This window comes from Mycteria americana, chromosome 14, assembly GCF_035582795.1.
Source record: "Mycteria americana isolate JAX WOST 10 ecotype Jacksonville Zoo and Gardens chromosome 14, USCA_MyAme_1.0, whole genome shotgun sequence".
Classification (NCBI taxonomy): domain Eukaryota; kingdom Metazoa; phylum Chordata; class Aves; order Ciconiiformes; family Ciconiidae; genus Mycteria; species Mycteria americana.
In genome coordinates, this window is record NC_134378.1 from 7,570,108 (window position 1) to 7,587,318 (window position 17,211).

At 55.0% G+C, this 17,211-nt stretch overlaps 2 protein-coding genes across 5 annotated transcripts in view; both read left to right on the forward strand.

Moving 5' to 3' along the window:
• The window catches only part of SLC2A10 (solute carrier family 2 member 10), a 207,278-nt gene that overhangs the window by 96,160 nt on the left and 93,907 nt on the right, over positions 1-17,211 (forward strand). The gene's annotated exons all lie outside the window — the stretch shown is intronic.
• The window catches only part of JPH2 (junctophilin 2), a 34,100-nt gene that overhangs the window by 13,962 nt on the left and 2,927 nt on the right, over positions 1-17,211 (forward strand). For 2 of the 4 annotated variants that reach the window (XM_075517304.1, XM_075517305.1), the window contains exons 3-5: positions 11,035-11,153; positions 14,604-15,391; positions 16,472-16,569. In XM_075517304.1, the coding sequence (XP_075373419.1) occupies positions 11,035-11,153; positions 14,604-15,391; positions 16,472-16,552 (988 nt within the window). In that variant the 3' untranslated portion in view covers positions 16,553-16,569. Of the gene's footprint in view, positions 1-1,825; positions 1,876-11,034; positions 11,154-14,603; positions 15,392-16,471; positions 16,570-17,211 lie in introns of those variants that run through there. The other 2 variants (XM_075517307.1, XM_075517306.1) reach the window with 2 other exon arrangements.

Sequence of the window (17,211 nt, forward strand, 5' to 3'; positions counted from 1 at the left end):
CGTTAAAGCCCCGCAGAGCTGCGGTGAGCGCGTGGCGTCAGAAATCACGTCAATGCAGCTTCCGCGGCAGCGACACGTGGGCATCGTTCATAGGGTGAGTTGTTGCCTGGTTTTGAAGCTTAAGTTGTTTTTCTGTCTGTACCCGTGTCTTTGGGGCATGTCTTAGCTCTCCCTTCCAATAACAAGAGTGCTTGACGGCTCCCGTATCGCTTTCTGAACCTCCCCTGCCCGGCCGCATTCCCGGCAGCGCTGCCGCTGTCTCCCTGCGCTCAGCGTTTCCAGCCTGCGTGGCCAGGCAGCAGGGAGCGTCTCCTCGGGGAACGCGGGTGTGTGGTGCAAATGACGTCCTGAAATCGCTGGAGTCAGCAGAGCCTCCTGACTAAATAAGGGCAGGCAGAGCAGGGCTTTATCAGCGCTGCCGAGCACGACAGCTGAGAGCCGAGGCCCGCGGCAGCCCACGCTGCTGGAGCTCGGCCGCGCGCTTACACCGATAAGGTGCTTTATTTGGCACGACTCTGCCCCAGCGAGCTCCTGCCCTCCCTCCCTGGTGCTCTCGGGGGTTTATGCCGCCGGCGGGGAAGGTGGGCAACCAAAGTGATGTCTTCCCGATGCACCTCTTCGGTGAGGCACGGCGTGTGTCCAGGGCAGAGCTGGGCTGGTCCGATGGCCGTGGTGGCCTTGGCTGGCCTGGGGCTGATGGCATAGCTTGGCTTCCCCGAGGCCGGGGAGTTAACACCTGGGATTTTCGGGTCTGTTGAACCCCCGTGCTCAGACTCAGGGTTTCCTCTTGAGAGAGTTTTAGGATTTTTTTAAAATATCCTTTGCTTTCTGCTTTTCTCGGGCTTTCAGCCAGAGGCACAGGTGTTAGACACATCAGGAGCCCAGTGCGTTTCCAGACCTTTGGGTCCGAGGCCAGAGGGCAGGGTGCTCGTGGCCACCCCGCGAGAGCGGGCAGCAGTGGTTCGAGGCAGTCCCTGCCAGGGGGGCTCCTTGCTCGGGAGAGCGGCTGATCCTCCTCTGCTGCCCCAGCTCCACGATCCCTTTGCTCCAGGACTGCACACACCGTGTGATGGATGGGTATGTAACGAGGAGGCAGCAGTGGGCAGGAGATGGGCAGAGCTTATCCTGGCCCCGGGTGGGATACTGGCTGCAGTTCGCCTCCGAGTGGGAGCTGCCAGGGAGAGGCATGGGAGTCGGGAGCAGCATTTCTGCAGCTGTAAGATCAGACACCGAAGATGCCACAGCCTGACCTCTCAGGAGGCTTAAAAGATAGGTGGGTGCAGGACTGCCCCGGCTTTGTTAAAATGCCCCACGGGGTACAGGAGGGGGCCACGTCCCAGGCGGGGCTCATGCTGAGCAAGGTGCCGCCGCGCCTGGAGGCGGTCGCGTGGCAGGAGCTGGGGGCAGGTCCTTGATGGCCAGGTGTTCTGGCTGCCCCATGGCCCCCATAGCGGGAATGAGCATCTCGCCGCTTCCACAGGCGGGAACGAGCCAGCGCGCACATGGGCAGGGAGAAACGAGGGCAGCCGCATGGCTCCTGCCACAGCTGGGTGCCAGGACACCGGTGCTAGGACACAGCGGCAATGAGATGCTCCTTGGTCCTGGTCTTCCAACAAAGACATTTCTCACAGAGCTCGGTGTGTTTGTAAAAAGGATGATCTTGTTTCATTCACTCTTGGTTAATAGAAACCCAGTCACTGGCATCTGTTTCCGCACCAGCTGAAGCCCGGGGCTGGGACTCTCCCGCTTTCTGTGCAGCACTAGTGCCAGCAGCGCTTGCTCCTTCCCATGAAACCGGGCAAATAAAGACTTTTTCCCCTTGCAGCTCCTGAGCAGGCGTGACCTCCTCCGCGTGGCTTATCAGCACAAACTGAGGTCAGTGTCCAGGATGCCATCCATGGAGACGGTGAGGGGGAACCTGCCTGGCCCATGCCACCACGGCCAGGACCACTTCAGCTTGGGTTTCCCTCAGAGCTCTTGGAGCTAGACCACCACAGGCTACCTTATGTCGTGGCGTTGCATTGTCACCGCACGTGGTTTGGTTAGGAGGAATACTTCCACCCAAGCCTCCTCATACCCTGGATCAGGAGCTCAGGGACTTTGTGTCACTCACCTCTTGGAGAGGGGGACACCCAGCTCCTGTCCCAGAGCCAGGGCTTGGTCTCTGCAGCCTTGTGATTCAGGTTGAACAGGGCTGGTTTGGCCTTGGTTGGGCTGTTTTTTTGGCTTTGCTGCCCCAGAGCAGCCGTCTCCAGCTCTGTAGGAGTAGTCTCTGTTTCGAACTGCTGCCTGACCCTCATATCACTTCCCTTGTTCCACCCCAAAAGACCTTTGGGCTCGGCCCTGCTTCTAGCTCACCCTTGCTGTGCTGGGCAGGGAGCAGGCTGCAGTGTTCGGGTGAGCCCTTCTCCATCCCCAGTCCCGTGCAGCCATGGGGACAGCGAGCCATGGGGACAGCGAGCCCTGGGGCTCGGGTTCGCACAGGGATCAGACACCTGCCCCAGCTGCAGGACTCCCACGATGTGTCCCCCCTGTGCGTGGGGCTGTGCGGGCCGGAGGGATTCGGTGCCATGGAACAAGTGACAGCGTGATGCCTTCACCCGTTTCTTTCAGCCCTTTCCCAGAATGGCCTCATCCCCAGCCCAGGCTGGCTGCGGCTCCAGCACTGACACATTTTTGGCCCACCATGCTTGTTACGCTGAGATGCGTTTTGACTCCAGAGGAGAGTGTGCGCGGCTTTATCTGTTTTCCACCCGCCTCGCATGAATTTCCTTAGGCGCTTTCATGCCCTATTAGGGTAAGAGGGAGCATGCACTTTCGGTAGCTCCAAGGAGAAAGCATTTGTTGGGCAGCAGACTGCTTTCTCCAGGGCTTCCCGGGTCTTTGGGGTTGAAGCAAGCAGGGCTGTGGCTTGCAGGGATCCCCTCAAGAGGAGCAGAGTTGGGATGGCAGGACGTCAGTCCCAGCGATGTGTACAACTCGGATAGCTGGCCAGGCAGGGAAAGTGGAATTAATGGGCTGTTCAGTCTGACCTTGAGGGAAATCCTTATCTCAACAGCTTACAAACACAGAAAGGGAAAAATGAAGTGCGACTTTAATCTGCAAAATGGCTGTGGAAAGTGGTAGCTTCTCGTTCAATTGATCTGCTGCCGCATGGAGCAGGAAGGCTTTGAATCCTATCCAAATCCTTGAAATCAGCCGGCAGGGAGCTGGGCTTTAAAATCATCTGATTCAATCAGGCTTTGCTCAGAGGTTATCGTCATTTCAGTGGAATGTGAAATAGGCTTATCTTGAAAACTAAAAAATATTTAAGTAAAATGGTCCAATTTAAATATAAAGCCCGAGATACAGAAACCCTCCCTCCTCCTGGAGGAGGTGCATTTTTTTTCAGCTTAACCTGGTGCCGAGCCAGAGCCCGTTGGCTTTCTGAGTCCAAGTTTTTGTCATTTTGCTCCTGCGAGGCCTGCTGAGCCTTCAGCCAGCACCAGGAGGGACCTGGCGTCCCATCCGCCTGGGTGCCCTCAGCAGCCTTGGGTGCCCTCAGCAGCCTTGGGTGCCGGCGTGGGGGAGCGGATGCTGCAGCCCGGCGGTGGGCTGGCAGCCCGCACAGCTCCCTGCTCCCTCTCTCGTTTCTTCTGCACTTCAAATCTGTGAATGTCAACTCAAGAGACCTATAGGGCTGGGAGAAAAATGCTTCTGCCTTAAACTTTGATTAATAATTTGGCTTCTGACCAAATGCAATATTTTAAGAAATCTGCATGCTTTCATTTTCTCAAAAAAAAAATATTTCCTGCTTTTCTTTTTTGACTGGGAAAAAAAAATGACAAAACAGATACTGCAGTTCCTCACTCTTTGGTTTGGATTGCTGAAATCTGAAAAACACTCAAGTTAGAAGTTGCTAAAACTTTTCATTGAAAAAACCAAAAATCTTATAGAGAAAACACACTTTCTGACCCATTTTAGCGCTGGCGGAGCTGGCAATCAGGTAACACGTTCGGCTTGTGGATGCTGTCCGTTTGGCAGAGCTTGGGGCTGGGCAGGAGCTCCTGGGTCAGCCTGGGCTCCCTCGAAACAAATGACTGCTGCAGCCCTGGTGTTTTCTTGGAAGTGGGAGTTCATTCCCCTGGGCAGGGCAGGGAGCAGCCCCTGCCCATTCAGGGCAGGTACAGGCAGGGAGGCAGGAGCACATGGGGGACGAAAGGCTGGAAGGCCCTGGTCACGTATCTGCTGTAAAGATGTTTTGATGCGCTTACCAGTGGGATTACCCAGCTGCTTTGATCTTGCAGCAGTAGCTAATTAAATAAGTGTCCCCCGAGCATTAGCTGAGCCCCTGTGGGAATGGCATGGTGGAATAAATCAGTGGCATTTGTGCATAGTCCCAAGGCTGTGCTGCTCTGGGAGACTCGCTCCTCCCGGCTCTGCTTGATCTGCACCCAGGGCAGCGCAGAGGAGAGCGGACCTGAAAACCAGAGGGAGGAGGAAGGAGTCCAGTGGGCAGCTGCAAATCCCCCCTTTTTTTCCCCCAAAGGTATCTCTGTGGATGCTCTCATGAGCTGCTCCCAGCCTGGGCTCCGGCAGGGCGAGGAGCTGCCTGTCCTGCCCGTCTGGGGCCAACGCAGTGGCCCCGGGACCATGCTGCCATACTGGTGGCCGGCAGCCCTTCGAGCCGGCAGGCCCCAGCTTGCACCGCACCGCTCCGTTTAGAGCGGGCTCTGGGCAGCTGCGGGCTGGCATCCGAGGGCTGCAGGGGAAACGGAGAGCAGCTGCAGTCTGTGCTGGCCCCGCCGGCTCGTCACAGCCCACGGGCTCCTGTGCCGGCTGGCACGGCCAAGGGCTGCCAGCTAGCTGCCCACCCAGCCCCGCTCAGCTCGCGGGGCAATCGGGACGGTGGAGATTAATTGAGCAAATCTCCCGTACGCGGGGCCAGGGTGCGTAGGTTGCCGTCTTATTGAAGACAGCTGCGGATCTGTCTGCTGTAAGATTAATATCACTTTAACTGTTCCGAGGGGAAGTATCCCTTGGTGAAAGATGCAAGTGGCTCTGAGCTATTTAGAGCTGAGGATAACATTTCGGTATTTTAAAAATTCACCAAGTAATCATAAAGGCTAATGCTTGCTGAGCTCATTAGGTGGCAGGGAGCTCTGCCAGGCCTGTGGTCCTGAAGCACTGCACAGAAAAGGATGCTTTTCTCCTGGCTGAATGGCCTGTTCATGCCCTTTCTGTGGAATGAAGGAGAAAAGGTCCAACTTATCCAGCTACGCAGCCTGGGCACGTGTGGAGTGCCACCGCTTCTGTGTAAGTGCTGGTACCACAGGTGAAAAGCCTGGGGCATCTCATTAGCTGGCTGCAAGGGAAGGGAGGCTGGAGGGCAGAGCTGCTCTGCAAGGTCAGGATGGCTTCTCTTTTGGGATTTCTTTTACAGTGGTACGGAGGTGTTTCCTTTAGGAAGCAGTTTGTGTTGATTTGTGCTTAATTCAACTATTTAGATTACACCTTGCAGGTGCAGAGTCCGTAATAAAAACCAGCAAAGACTCACGCACCCCAAGGATGTCAGAGTGTAAATTGGGTGGGTACGTGCACACGAGTGATGGAGCAAAAAGAGCAAAAGGAGGGTAAAAGGTACAGCTGGCTCTCGGGGCAGGATGCCCGTGGGGTGGGCCACACAGATGGGTTTGAATGTGGGCAGGGAAGGTGGCACAAGCGATGAACTGAAAAGGGATATTCAGTCCCATGGGCTGGTTACAGGCAAATAAGGGTAGCAGAGCTTTGCTGGTATCTGCGTGCGCGTGGAGGCAGAGGGAGAGGCACAAAGGAGATGGACTGGGACTGAGCAGGAAGAAAAGAATGCTCCAACTATAGACGTGACCAAGTCCAAAGACGGTGTGGAAAACGGAGAAGCTGGAAAGTGTCTGTCCTGGTCAGGTTATAGAATTATAGAATGGGTTGGGTTGGGAGGGACGTTTAAAGGTCATGTAGTCCAACCCCCAGCACAGGTCTGTGTTGGTCAGGTCTGCTGTGTGTCCTTGCCCTTCGCAATGCGAACGCAGAAGGGACCGTGCTGCCATCAGCAAAAGCACTTCTGCAGCTTTCCCTGTATCCCTCTTGAGTGCTGCAAGTATTCCTGCCAAGACAAACCGTTATCTTAAGTTTCTTCAGAAGGACAAAATGATTCCTGCTAGATATTAGAGCAGGAATGCGGCTGGGGGTGGAAAAGCCAGTTTCCAGGAGAGGAGAGTTTAGTAGAGGTCTTCCTTCCTAGAGCAGACTGATGTATTTTATTTGCTTAATGACCTTTTTTGCAGCTTATTATATTGAGAATGGCAAGAAAAAGGTGTTCAGTTGGTCCTTTCTCAGGGTTTGCTGAATCAATGGGATGAGGGAGACCCTGGAGAAGGAAGGACGGTGCTGGACGGGTCTGTCTTTCCCTTAAAAAGCCAACGTGCAATAGCTTGGGCAGAGAGCTGAGCTCTGCCCCTATTTCTAGCTGCAAGGTCATCGCCGCACCTGCAGGCGCCCCAGCCCCGTCTGGTATTTGCGGTATTCTCTGCTAATTCCAATCTCATTTACAGTCTAATCCAACGTGGATGTGCAAAACCACATAAACTGTCCAAAGAGACGGGCATGCTGGCTTGGCTTTGGGTCTCACCTGTTAGCACGGTGCTCAGCTGCGGCTCGTGTGTCCACAGGGGATTTTGGTAGCAGTCGGAGGAACGGTTCGGGCAGTGTTTCTGGGAGATGGCCAGGAAGGACAGGAGTGGTGCTCTGTCCTGCACTAGTACAAAAACAATTAGAGCATTAGAGCCGTGCCAGAGGAGCAAATAAAACAGCAGATGCGTTTAACCCTCCCTCTCCCACCCGTCCAGCCGGGCTATGAAGCCTCCCTGCCCGGGGCGGCCCTGGAGCAGCCGGTGCTGCCGGCAGGCAGCGGGGCTGGGACGGGGGCTGCAGGCATTGCCCATATACCTCCCCTCGGCTCGGCCCAGGCTGCTGCTCCTCCTTGCAAAGAACTCACCGGAGCTATTTTTAACGGCACTGCTGGGGGAGATGGCTCAGGGTGAAACTGGGAAGCGCTCACCCCGGGTGGCACTGCCGGGAGCACCAGCGTTGGTTTGTAAAGGCCCCTCTTTGTGTTTATTGCCCCCAGTTGGACGTGTTTAATGTTCGTGGCTCATTTTCCAGCACCGCCTTGAAAAGGGACTTTTGAATTCTGCTGCTGGGTGCTATAAAGTCCGTGGGCCTCTGCTTCAGTTTCACCCTGACCTCCTCCGTCTCCAGACTTTCTCCTCTTGCTGGTTTTTGCATGGGCTGCTTTCTGCAGAGGCGCTGGGAGCTGGCAGCACAACCAGCAGTAAATAAAAAAGTGTGGCCCCGATTCAAGTGCTGCCTGAAAAGTATCAAATTTATATGCATATAATAAAAGGCCGACATTTTCCTTTTTGTGAAAGCCAATTCTGTTTTTTGAGCAGATCTTAACCTTGGAAGAAATTTTTCCTCATACATGTTTCATGTCTAAGGTTTGAAGATCACCTTCCTGCCTCCCCCAAACCTGCCTGAGCTTTTTTTTTTTCTAACTACTGCACCTGGCAGACCCCGGGCCGTGGGCTAGGAGAGGCTTTTGCGCTGCGGGTTGCGTGCACTGGGCTCTCCCAGGGCGGCTGGTATTTGTCTCCTGCTTTGCAGCTGGGGCCAACTTTTTCTCTGCGTCGAGCTCCCAGGCACTGCCAGCCATGCGGCTAAATAATAAATTCAGAAATACTCCAGGCAAGTTAGATGTTATTGTTATGGCTGGGCCCTTTCCTCCAGGCTGGGCTTTGTCAAGGTGTTACTAAACCCTCAGCGCGGCTTTTTGGAGGGCTGCGAGCAGCAGTGCCTTCCCTTCGTGCCCCGGGGATGGGCAGCACAGCCGGGGGAGATGTACTTAAAACACCATGCCGTGTCTCCGTAAGGCAGATGTTCATCACCTGGCTGCTGCTGCAATAAATGATCTCGGCGATGGAGGGACCCAGTGCAGGGCATCAGCACCCCTGCCGGGGCCAGGCTGCTGGCCGGGGGAGAGCAGTGCTCTGCCTTGTGCCACGGCTTCCCTGGGACGCCGGCAGGGCCAACACGTGGTGTGCCGGAGCTGCCAGATTTGAAGCTGGAGCTGTGTTGATCTTAGTCCCCTCAAATCGAACACTTCTGGACGGCTTCGCAAGCAGGGGGACAGGAGCAGAGGTCGGGCGTGTCCCGCAGAGCGAGGGAGCCGGGCAGAGCTGCCGTGCAGCTCGCATCCCCAGGGCGGGGCGGGATCCCAAAGTCGTGCCTCTCAGCTTGCTGTCACAGCTCCGTGCGTGGAGCCCGGGAGCTGCCCCATGGCCTCCCTGGCCTCACACCCCTCTGTGCCCAGGAGGGCTCGTTGTAGAGCCCTGCTAGCCTTGGGGCCGCGGGGGCTCGCAGCGATGCCTCGGCCCGGCCGGCTCGGCTCCCCACCACCCACAGCATCCTCACCGCAGCCTCTGCAACCCAGGTTGGGTCTTCCTGGCCTTGCCATCTCTTTATCTGCAGGAGTGACAGTACTCAAGCCCCATGCACCAGCCAGATAGCATCCAGCAGCTTCTCTGGAGGAAAGGAAATCTCCAGTAGGAGAAGAGCGCAACTGGGAGCTGCCTTGTCACCTCCAACACTCCCAGGCTGTTCCCTTGCGTTGGCCCCAGATGCTGGAGGAGAGCCGAGCGTGAGGGAGCCATCTGCGCCCATTTGGTAACACATCGGCATGAGTCCAGCGCTGTCCTTACTAGCAGAGGGAGCAGACCCTGCATCCAGTCCACTTCCAGACTACTTTTTTGGAAGTCACCTTTAGGAAAGCATCCACCCGCTTGCCAGGAGCTGTCTGCTGCTCCCCCAGCTGGGGCCAGCTGGCTGATTATCTGGCTGGGAAGTGGCCGGGATAGCCTCTGCCTGGCTCAGCGAGGGGCTGAAAGGGAGGATTTTATCTCTGTATGGTGAATCCCGTCCTCAGAGACCAGCAGGACAAAGCCAGGGGTCAGAGCACGTACTGCCGGGGTGAAGAGATGGATCCTCGCTTTGCAAGCTTCTTCCCGGGGTCGGCGCCGGGCAGGCTGTGTGCTCCATGCACAGTGTGCCCAGCCCGCTCTGATCCCCCAGGCATGGAGAGCACAGAAACATCCCCCTTGGCCCCTGCCAGATTATAGTGGAATTAATCACGCTGATTATATGCTACCAAAAAAGGAGGTGCTTTCTCTGTTCAGAGCTGCCTCAGACCTCCTGCTTGCGAGCAGCAGCTTAAAATTGCTGTTTTCTGCCTCATCGTGTCTTGTCTCTGGGTTTTTCAGGAGCTGTAATAATTTTGGATAAAAAGGCCAAGAATGACAGCAATCCCAGGCAGCTCAGCCTGCAGAGAAAGCGGGAAGATAACGTGTGAGTGTGGGCAGGGAGGCGAATCATGGCTCCAGCGGAGCCGCGTGTCATCCCAGGGAGAGGCAGGCTGAGCCACAGCAGCTCCACACCCTCTTCTCTATCGCAGGGCCCTGAACAGCGTTTTCGGCTCCCCGTCAAGTCACACTGTTGCCTGTATCAGTTGGGATTAGTGCCCTACGTTTAGTTCTTTCCCTGCAGCTACTCAAAATGGTGGGTGGGTGTGTGTATGTATGTGTGTGTGTGTATGTATGTGTATATATATATATATCTTCTACCTTCTAAGGGTCTCAGAACAGCATTTCTATCATCTTTTCATTGCACCTGTCGAGTATTCGGACTGAAGCTAGTCTTGTCTGCATACTGCATCTCAGTTTAATGGGAAAGAATTAATCCTGATTTCATGACTGAGAGTCCAAAAATTCCTCTGGAGCATTTTCACTGCAGGGATGAGAACTGCGTCTTTCCTCATTTTTTGTCCTAAAACACGACCAGATACCAACCTGAGCCCAAAAAAGGCTCATCAGACACCCTAAGACCACATTAAATTGTAATTCATAGTGAATTGGTGTTTGAGGGCTGCTAACTGCTTATCTAACTGTCCACACAAAAATATATGGTTTTGCATGTGCGGCCAGCGTGCGCTCCATTACATGCAGCAAGGGAGATGTGAGGAACCTCGGCAAAAATGATAGTGAGAGCATGGGGAAAGCAGCTCTCTGTAAGTCCTGGGTGGAACAAAGCAGCTGAATATACGGTGCTTCACCCTCCCTTATTTTTAAGGTGCGACTTTGCTGTTTGAAGCCAGCTCCTTCCCAGACTACAAGCAGCTGGGCTGTAAAGCCAGCCCTGCTTTTAGTGTAAAGATCACAGGGCCCCGAGCACAAGGCATGCGAGGAATACGACAGCCGGCCAGTGAAATAACTCTGATAGCCCTATAGCCCTATGGAGCAAGGAAGAGATGTGCTGGGAAGGAGTGGAGAGGACTCAGGGAGCCAAGCTGAGAGGGAGGCAATAGCCCTGCCTTTCCTAGCACCAGTGAGAGCAGCCCCCCAGGCTGCAGCGAGTAAAGGAGCCCCTTGGACGATGTGCGTTGTTTGCTGGAGAGCTATGGGAGAGGCATTTGGGGTAAAACGTGTCCAGTGTGCTGGGCAGGGGCACGCAGCCTCTGGCGAGGTGCAGCAGCTCAGGGCTGGTGACAGCACAGCGATGTTCAGCCATCACGTTATTGTCCCTTTATGCTCCACAGATGCCCGCGGTGATGCTTCAGGCATTCCTCTGAGCCAGGTTTTCAGTGCTTCGCAGCACAGCGGCGAGCCCATTTTGCAGCACCTGCTGCCTCGCTGCAACACATGAACATGCTCGCATTTGCAAATACACCTGCCCTGTTCTCTTGTGTGGCTATGTGCAACCTTCACATCTTAGCCTTAAGCATCTGTGCCCCTTACTTGTTGAAAATCTGGTCTTTTCTCCTCGAGTGTGGGGTTTTTGGGTCAAGTGGGCAAGCGCTGTTATGCCAGATGGGCTGATTTGATTTTGTTGCTGGACAGTGTCCGCTGCTTGAGCTGGGACAATCTTGGCTCAGACGGTGCTCACTGTTGTCCCCTCTTCTCTCCGCAGGACGGCTCATGCCAAAGCCAAGGCTGAAGGGTCTGAGCAGGCAGCTCAGGCAGCTAACAACGAATCGGGCATAGCCAGAATGATGGCCAGGGAGCTCTCCCCGGACTTCTACCAGCCAGGTAGGACCAGAGGCATCTTCTAAGAGGGATTTTGCAATTTCCTTGGGGAATCTGTTCAAATGCTTCAGCTGCTTTATAACTCCACAAGTTGCCCTCCTGTCTATCCTAAATCCTCTTTTGTGTAAGTTCAGCCAGACCCTTGTCCTGGATGATTTGCTGTCCTCCTTACACCACTGTTTCACCTGCTGGAATATGTTACTGTAGCCTGGAGGAAAAACCCACAGTCCCTCAACTTCCCCTCATGTTTCTCCACACGCTGAAGCACTCCCAGCGCCAGGCAGGGCAGGCAGCAAGCTTGGGTCTATTTGCAGCGCTCCTGTAGATATATCCTTCATGGCTTTTTCTTGGAACAGCTTTGCACATTGACTCACAAGCCCACATCCTGTGGGGCCCCACACCACGCCAGGGTACGATCAGACTCAGCTAATTAGGGGCTGTAATATCCGATGAGAAAGTTGTTAATGCAAAATACTACCCTGATTCCCTATTTATTTGTTAGTATCACTGCTGATTATTTGGCTGGGAAAACACTTGGGAGGTTCCTTCTGTAAGACCAAGCACTGAGGATTAGAACTGTAATATTAGAAGCAGCATTGTGAAAGCCATTACCTTTCCCTAGACCAAGTTAGCTACAGATATGTTCTTCCTGGAAAGCTTTCCTTTCCAGAGAGGGAAGGTAATAACAGAGCAGAAAACAAGGATCCAAGTGCCTACATTTTTATCCTGTCTTTCTTATTATCCGGCTGTGTTACCTGGAACAAGTGCCCCGTGGCTGCTGAGGCAGGGTCACAAGGGACCATCACAGCGGCAAAACTGGGGGATAGAAGCAAAGGTTGACTCCTGCTCAGCAAAACCTGCCGCCTGCTCCTGCCCTGATCTCAGTGCCTCTGGGTCTCCGGTACTACACCCCAGCACAGGGCACGTAGTGGGAAAGGGGAACAGCTCACACCCAGCGCTTGGCCAGGGAGAGTCGTGCTGACAGATTTGCCTAAATTCCCTGTACTCCCACCTTCCCCTGCACCTACTAGCTGGGGAGACACCAAGCTGGAGGGCTGCCCGTTCCTCCCCACTGCCCAGCGAGGCCCGTCGGAGCTGGCTTTGAGTGGGGAAACACCACAGTGCCCAGGCATGGGCGTGAGCCAGCGTGCGGCACTTCATTTAACAATAGCTAAACGTCACTTGATCCTGACATAAGCCCCCCAGCTGCCACTCACAGCTCCACATTCACCCTTTGCACACTGGCATATTTATAGCACAGAGGCGAAGGAAACTGGAATTCCTGATGGGAGGTTTTTGACATCTAGCTAGATTATTTTTTCCACCCGTGGCAATTGAATGAGACAATTGAAATGGTCTCTGCAAAATGCCTGAAGCAGCCTGGCCTCCGCTCCTGGCTCCTCAGGTGCTGAATCCTCTCGCTGCTTTTATGTAGGGCTTTGCTTGCGTCCTTGCCTCTCTCAATGGCCTTGTAAGCTGCTGATGCATGTTTTCCTTCTGTGATTCTTTTAAATCTCTAAATTCCCTAAGTGCACAACAAGGGGAAATGTCTCTTCTTGTACGGCTGCACCGTCCAGGAGCAAACAGACAAAAGTCCACCCTTGGATCTTGCTAGGACTCAGAGCTGCTGGTCACACAGCCAGGAGAGCCTGGCAGCGTTTGGCAGCTGCGTTTCCCCCTGCTATCCTGGCAGATAGACCCTGCTATGCCTGGCACAGGGCAGTCCTGCTCAGCAAGCCTCATAGCTCTAATAAGTATTGAGCCCTGGGTTTCACTTAGGATATCAACCCTAATAGCTTAGAGGAGAGGGATGTAAGCCAAAGCCCTTGCTGAAATGTCGTGCTGGGAGGTGAAGGTGGAGAGGTGACGAGGATCGGAGCTGTGCGGTGCCCTCCAGGCAGTTGGGGTTTTTTTGGTGTGAATTATTCAGGAAGAGAAGAAAGCAGCAGGAGAGAGCAAGGAGCCTGGAGCTGCAGGCAGCCTATTTTGAGGAGTCTGAACAACTGTTGAAATGGCTTCCAAATAATCCACTTGCAGCCAGAAATAAATGGCCCTGAATGGGTCGCATGCTGATTGACAGGAGCGTGCAGGCAGGGCAGAGCAGCTAAAATCAGTGCCCTCTTTCTCCCCACCGCCCCCTCCGAGCAGAGGCATTGCCTGCGTGGGCAGGGGGTAGCAGCGTGCAAATCACACCGCTGATTTATTAGAGAGAAAGGAGCACCAATCCCAATTTCCTGACCAGGCTGAAGTCTGCATCAGTCCTTGGGGTGGAGGAGATGAGGGGAGGAACCGCGAGGCAGCCCGGGACAGCGCAGCGCCGGGGTCTGTGCCGTTCAGGAGCACAGAGCAAGCCCTGTATGTCTGCACCCCTCAGCATTGCTTGGATTCAGCAGAATGAGGCCAAAGCCACTTTCAAAAGCAGGTGCTTTGCTTTCAGACAAGCTGCTTTGCGACCTCGCACTGCCCATAAGGAGCACACTCTTCTTGTTCTCACTTGCTATGAGCATCGCGGTGACATGCGGGGACCCCTGTCCCAGCGCGGGTCCCAGCGTGCAGAGTGCTGTGCAAGGTTGTTATTCCAAAAGACATTCCCAGTTGTTCAGTGGTGGATTTTGCTCAGCCAGTCACCCAGCACGATGATATCTTCGGTGTCCGGATGATATCTTCGGTGTCCGGCTCTGGCTGACTTCCCCAGACCCTAGCTGGGCTGCAATTTGCGCTGCAGACACAGCCTAGGGTTAACAAGAAGTAAAGATTTAATGATAGGTGAGTAACTGAAGCGAGGGCAACGTTGCTAAGAGCTGACAGTCAGTGTGGGAGATGAGGCCAGAATGAAGGCCGAAGCCCTGAGTCACCTTGTATGATGGTGCCAGGTAATTTTGCTGCTGTTGCGGGGCTCTGTGCATGAAAAACGTGTTTTTCCCATCATGAGGGATGACAGGTAGATCATTTGGGGATACCTGCCTTTCCCGAGGAGACTGGGCATCTCCTGTATCACTTGTGAAGCTGCCACACTATTAGACACCAAGGAAGCCACATGGAAGAGTTTCCCAGCCATTAAAAAAAACCCAAAAACTTGGATGGGAGCTGGATCCTCTTTAGCCCCAGGATAACCCATCTGCGTGACCGCAAAAAGCTGGGCTGCAGGTTGTCACTGTTTCTTTACCCTCATCTGGAGCTCCCCACCTGCTCCTTCGGCTCTTCCCAGCCGGACAGAATGTGGTGGGGCTCAGAGCCTCCGGCTGCTCACGGAGGAAATCCCTCCTGGAAGCAGGCTCTGGTTTGGGAGCACCTCCTCTGCCAGCATCCAGCCTGGACCCTCTCGCAGTCGTCCCCAAACCCATCGGGGCTGGGGACGCGGCTGTCAAAGGCGCGACGGTGGCGCGGAGCTGGGGTGGCCTGCCATCCCCCCGGCCCCCGGGGCAGCTCTCACACCGACCCCTCTCTCCGCAGGCCCCGAGTACCAGAAGCGGAAGCTGCTGCAGGAGATCATGGAGAACGCGGAGCACGCCGTCAACATGGAGGAGGAGGCGCCGCGGCCCGAGGGCGCCCCGCCGCCCCCCACGCCGCCCGAGAGCCCCCAGCTCCACGAGCAGGACGAGGCCCGCCGCCGCGCCAGCCCGGCCCCCAGCCCCGCCGCCACCCCGCCCGAGGCCAAGCGGGCCAAGGCGGCCCCCCGCCAGGACGGGGCCCTCCGTCCAGGCAGCTGGGCCGAGGCGGGCGGCCGGGTGGGCGGCAGGAGCCCCGCGCCCAGCGAGGGCGAGGGCCGGCCGGCCTCGCGGGGCTGGGGGCGTCCCACCGAGCAGATGGAGATCGGGCCGCTGCAGAGGATGGCGCGCGAGCCCGACGTCGAGCTCTTCAAGGGCTACCACAGCTACGCCGTCCGGACCTCCCCGGCCTCCCCGGCCGCGGACTATGAGGAGGAGCCGCTCCCCGAGCCCGAGCTGCCCTCCCCTGAGCCCCGGGGGGACCCCCAGCGCCGCGGGGGCACCCCCGCCCCGCAGCAGGAGCGGGAGGAGAAGGCGGCGGCCCGGGCGGAGGCCAAGCCGGAGCCGCCCCGGCCCAAGGAGCCGAAGCAGCACCCCAGCCCCGAGCGCAGGGCCGCGGGCCGGGCCGAGCCCGCCGCCGACAAGAAGACTGAGGCCAGGGTGCCGGGGCGGACGGAGCCCAAGGCGGGGGCCAAGCGGGGCCCGGCCCCGGCGGCGGCAGTGGCAGCGCAGGAGGCGGAGGAGTGTGAAGAGGTGACGTGCGGCAGCCCGGGAGGCACCCGTGGGAGCCATCTTGGCTTTTTTATTTTGGTTTATTTTTCCCCCGGGGGTCAGAAAGGGCCCAGAGGGATGCAGAGCCCACGGCCTTGGGGCTGCAGCGGGCCCCGAGTGGCGTCCAGAGGCTCTTGTCGGGATCCCACAGCCTGCGGGAGGGTCTTGTTTGCCCCTCTCCTGCCACCTTCCCAGCCCGCCCTGCCCCGGCTGCTGGGGCTGGCGTTCGTAACCCTGATATTTCAACTTCCTCTCTGCGCCGGGGTAGATACGCTTTCAGACACGTCCCTATTTCAAAATCTGAGGAAAACAGACATTTTCTGATTCAGTTTTTACACTTTTCTCCCCTTCTTTTCCCACCCTTTTTCCAGCCAACATGGATCTGGAAAAGGGCGGAAAATGTAGGACAGGGAAGAAAAAGCTGAGTGGGGTTTCTTTTTTACCTGTTACTTTTACTCTTTTGCAGTAAGGGCACCTCATGACCTGAACTGTGGTATCAAATCACCAGCCGTTTTCCCAGGTTTAAAACACAGAAATTCAATTTTGCTGTTAGCAAATACAGCTGTAAAACTAAGACGTTTTATTAGCCCGCGGCTTCTCATCTTGCAGCCCTTTGCACGTGTACGGTTCTGATGCGACTTTAGAAAAGCACAGCTTGGAAATATTTTGGTCTGAAATTAGAGCAATCTCATACAGATGCATTTGTCCATCTCAAAAATGGCAACTTTACAAACGTGGGTGCTGTGGGTGGAGAAAGGAGTTGGGAGGAGCAGCTTGACATGGGCTTGGCAGTTTGTGTGCCGGTGGTCAGGGTCTCCTTCAATCTGCTTTAGCCTCGGAAGGAGCCTGATTTGGCCTCCTTAGTAGGAGTTTGCAGGGGAGAAATAGGAATAGGGATTGATAGATATTCAACTGGTTTGAAATTCAGGCTGGTTGTCAAATGCTAGCTTTATGCATGTCGGGAGGGGGTGATTCTGGTGGTTTTGAACAGCAGAATCGAGCGGTATCTGTCTCCTCACCTGGAGTTGCAGAGTATAATACTGTTTTGGGTTTTTCCTTCAGGGACCTAACACAATCGTGATCTGCATGGTCATCTTATTGAACATTGGTCTGGCCATCCTATTTGTACATTTTTTGACATGATGTGCCCCTCGGACAAGGTAAGACGAGCAATGAGATTTTATCCTCAATTTGTAGGCTTCACTGTGGATGGTTTGGGGTTGACTGGCTTTATTGCCAACACGAATCATTCACTGATGGATGCCCTGGTGATGGAAATGCATGGGCATTTATTCAGTAGATGCAATTGCTTTGTGATGGGCGTTGAGATTCTCAGTTACCTGTTGTCTGTTCCAAGAGTATTTGTGGATTAATTTCAGTGGATAGTTCTTGAGTCTTTTCGTAAAATCATTTCCTCAAAGTTAAAAAATTGAACTGTGTTGATTGGATACAATCCCACAGTATAGTTTTGCTTTCCCAGTTGGATGGACATGATTCACGGAGACTTCCAGTGCAAGAATGTGTGATGTTAAATTTGCAATTTTTTTTCTGCAAGAAACACTTTCAATTTGCTGTTCCGTGGCCACTGCTGCAGGTAACTCATGCGTTGCAGTATTTCTTGGCACTCGGCCCAGCAATGGGCAGGAACACAAAGAGAATGTGAAACTGAAATTTGCAGCTCTAATTGCACCGGTGCTAGTTCTGCTGCTGTTGTTACGTAGCTGTGTTACTAAAGGTAAATATGAGCTGAGATGAGTATCTGACTAAGGTTAAACTGGAGCTCGCTCAGGTCTTCCACTTGA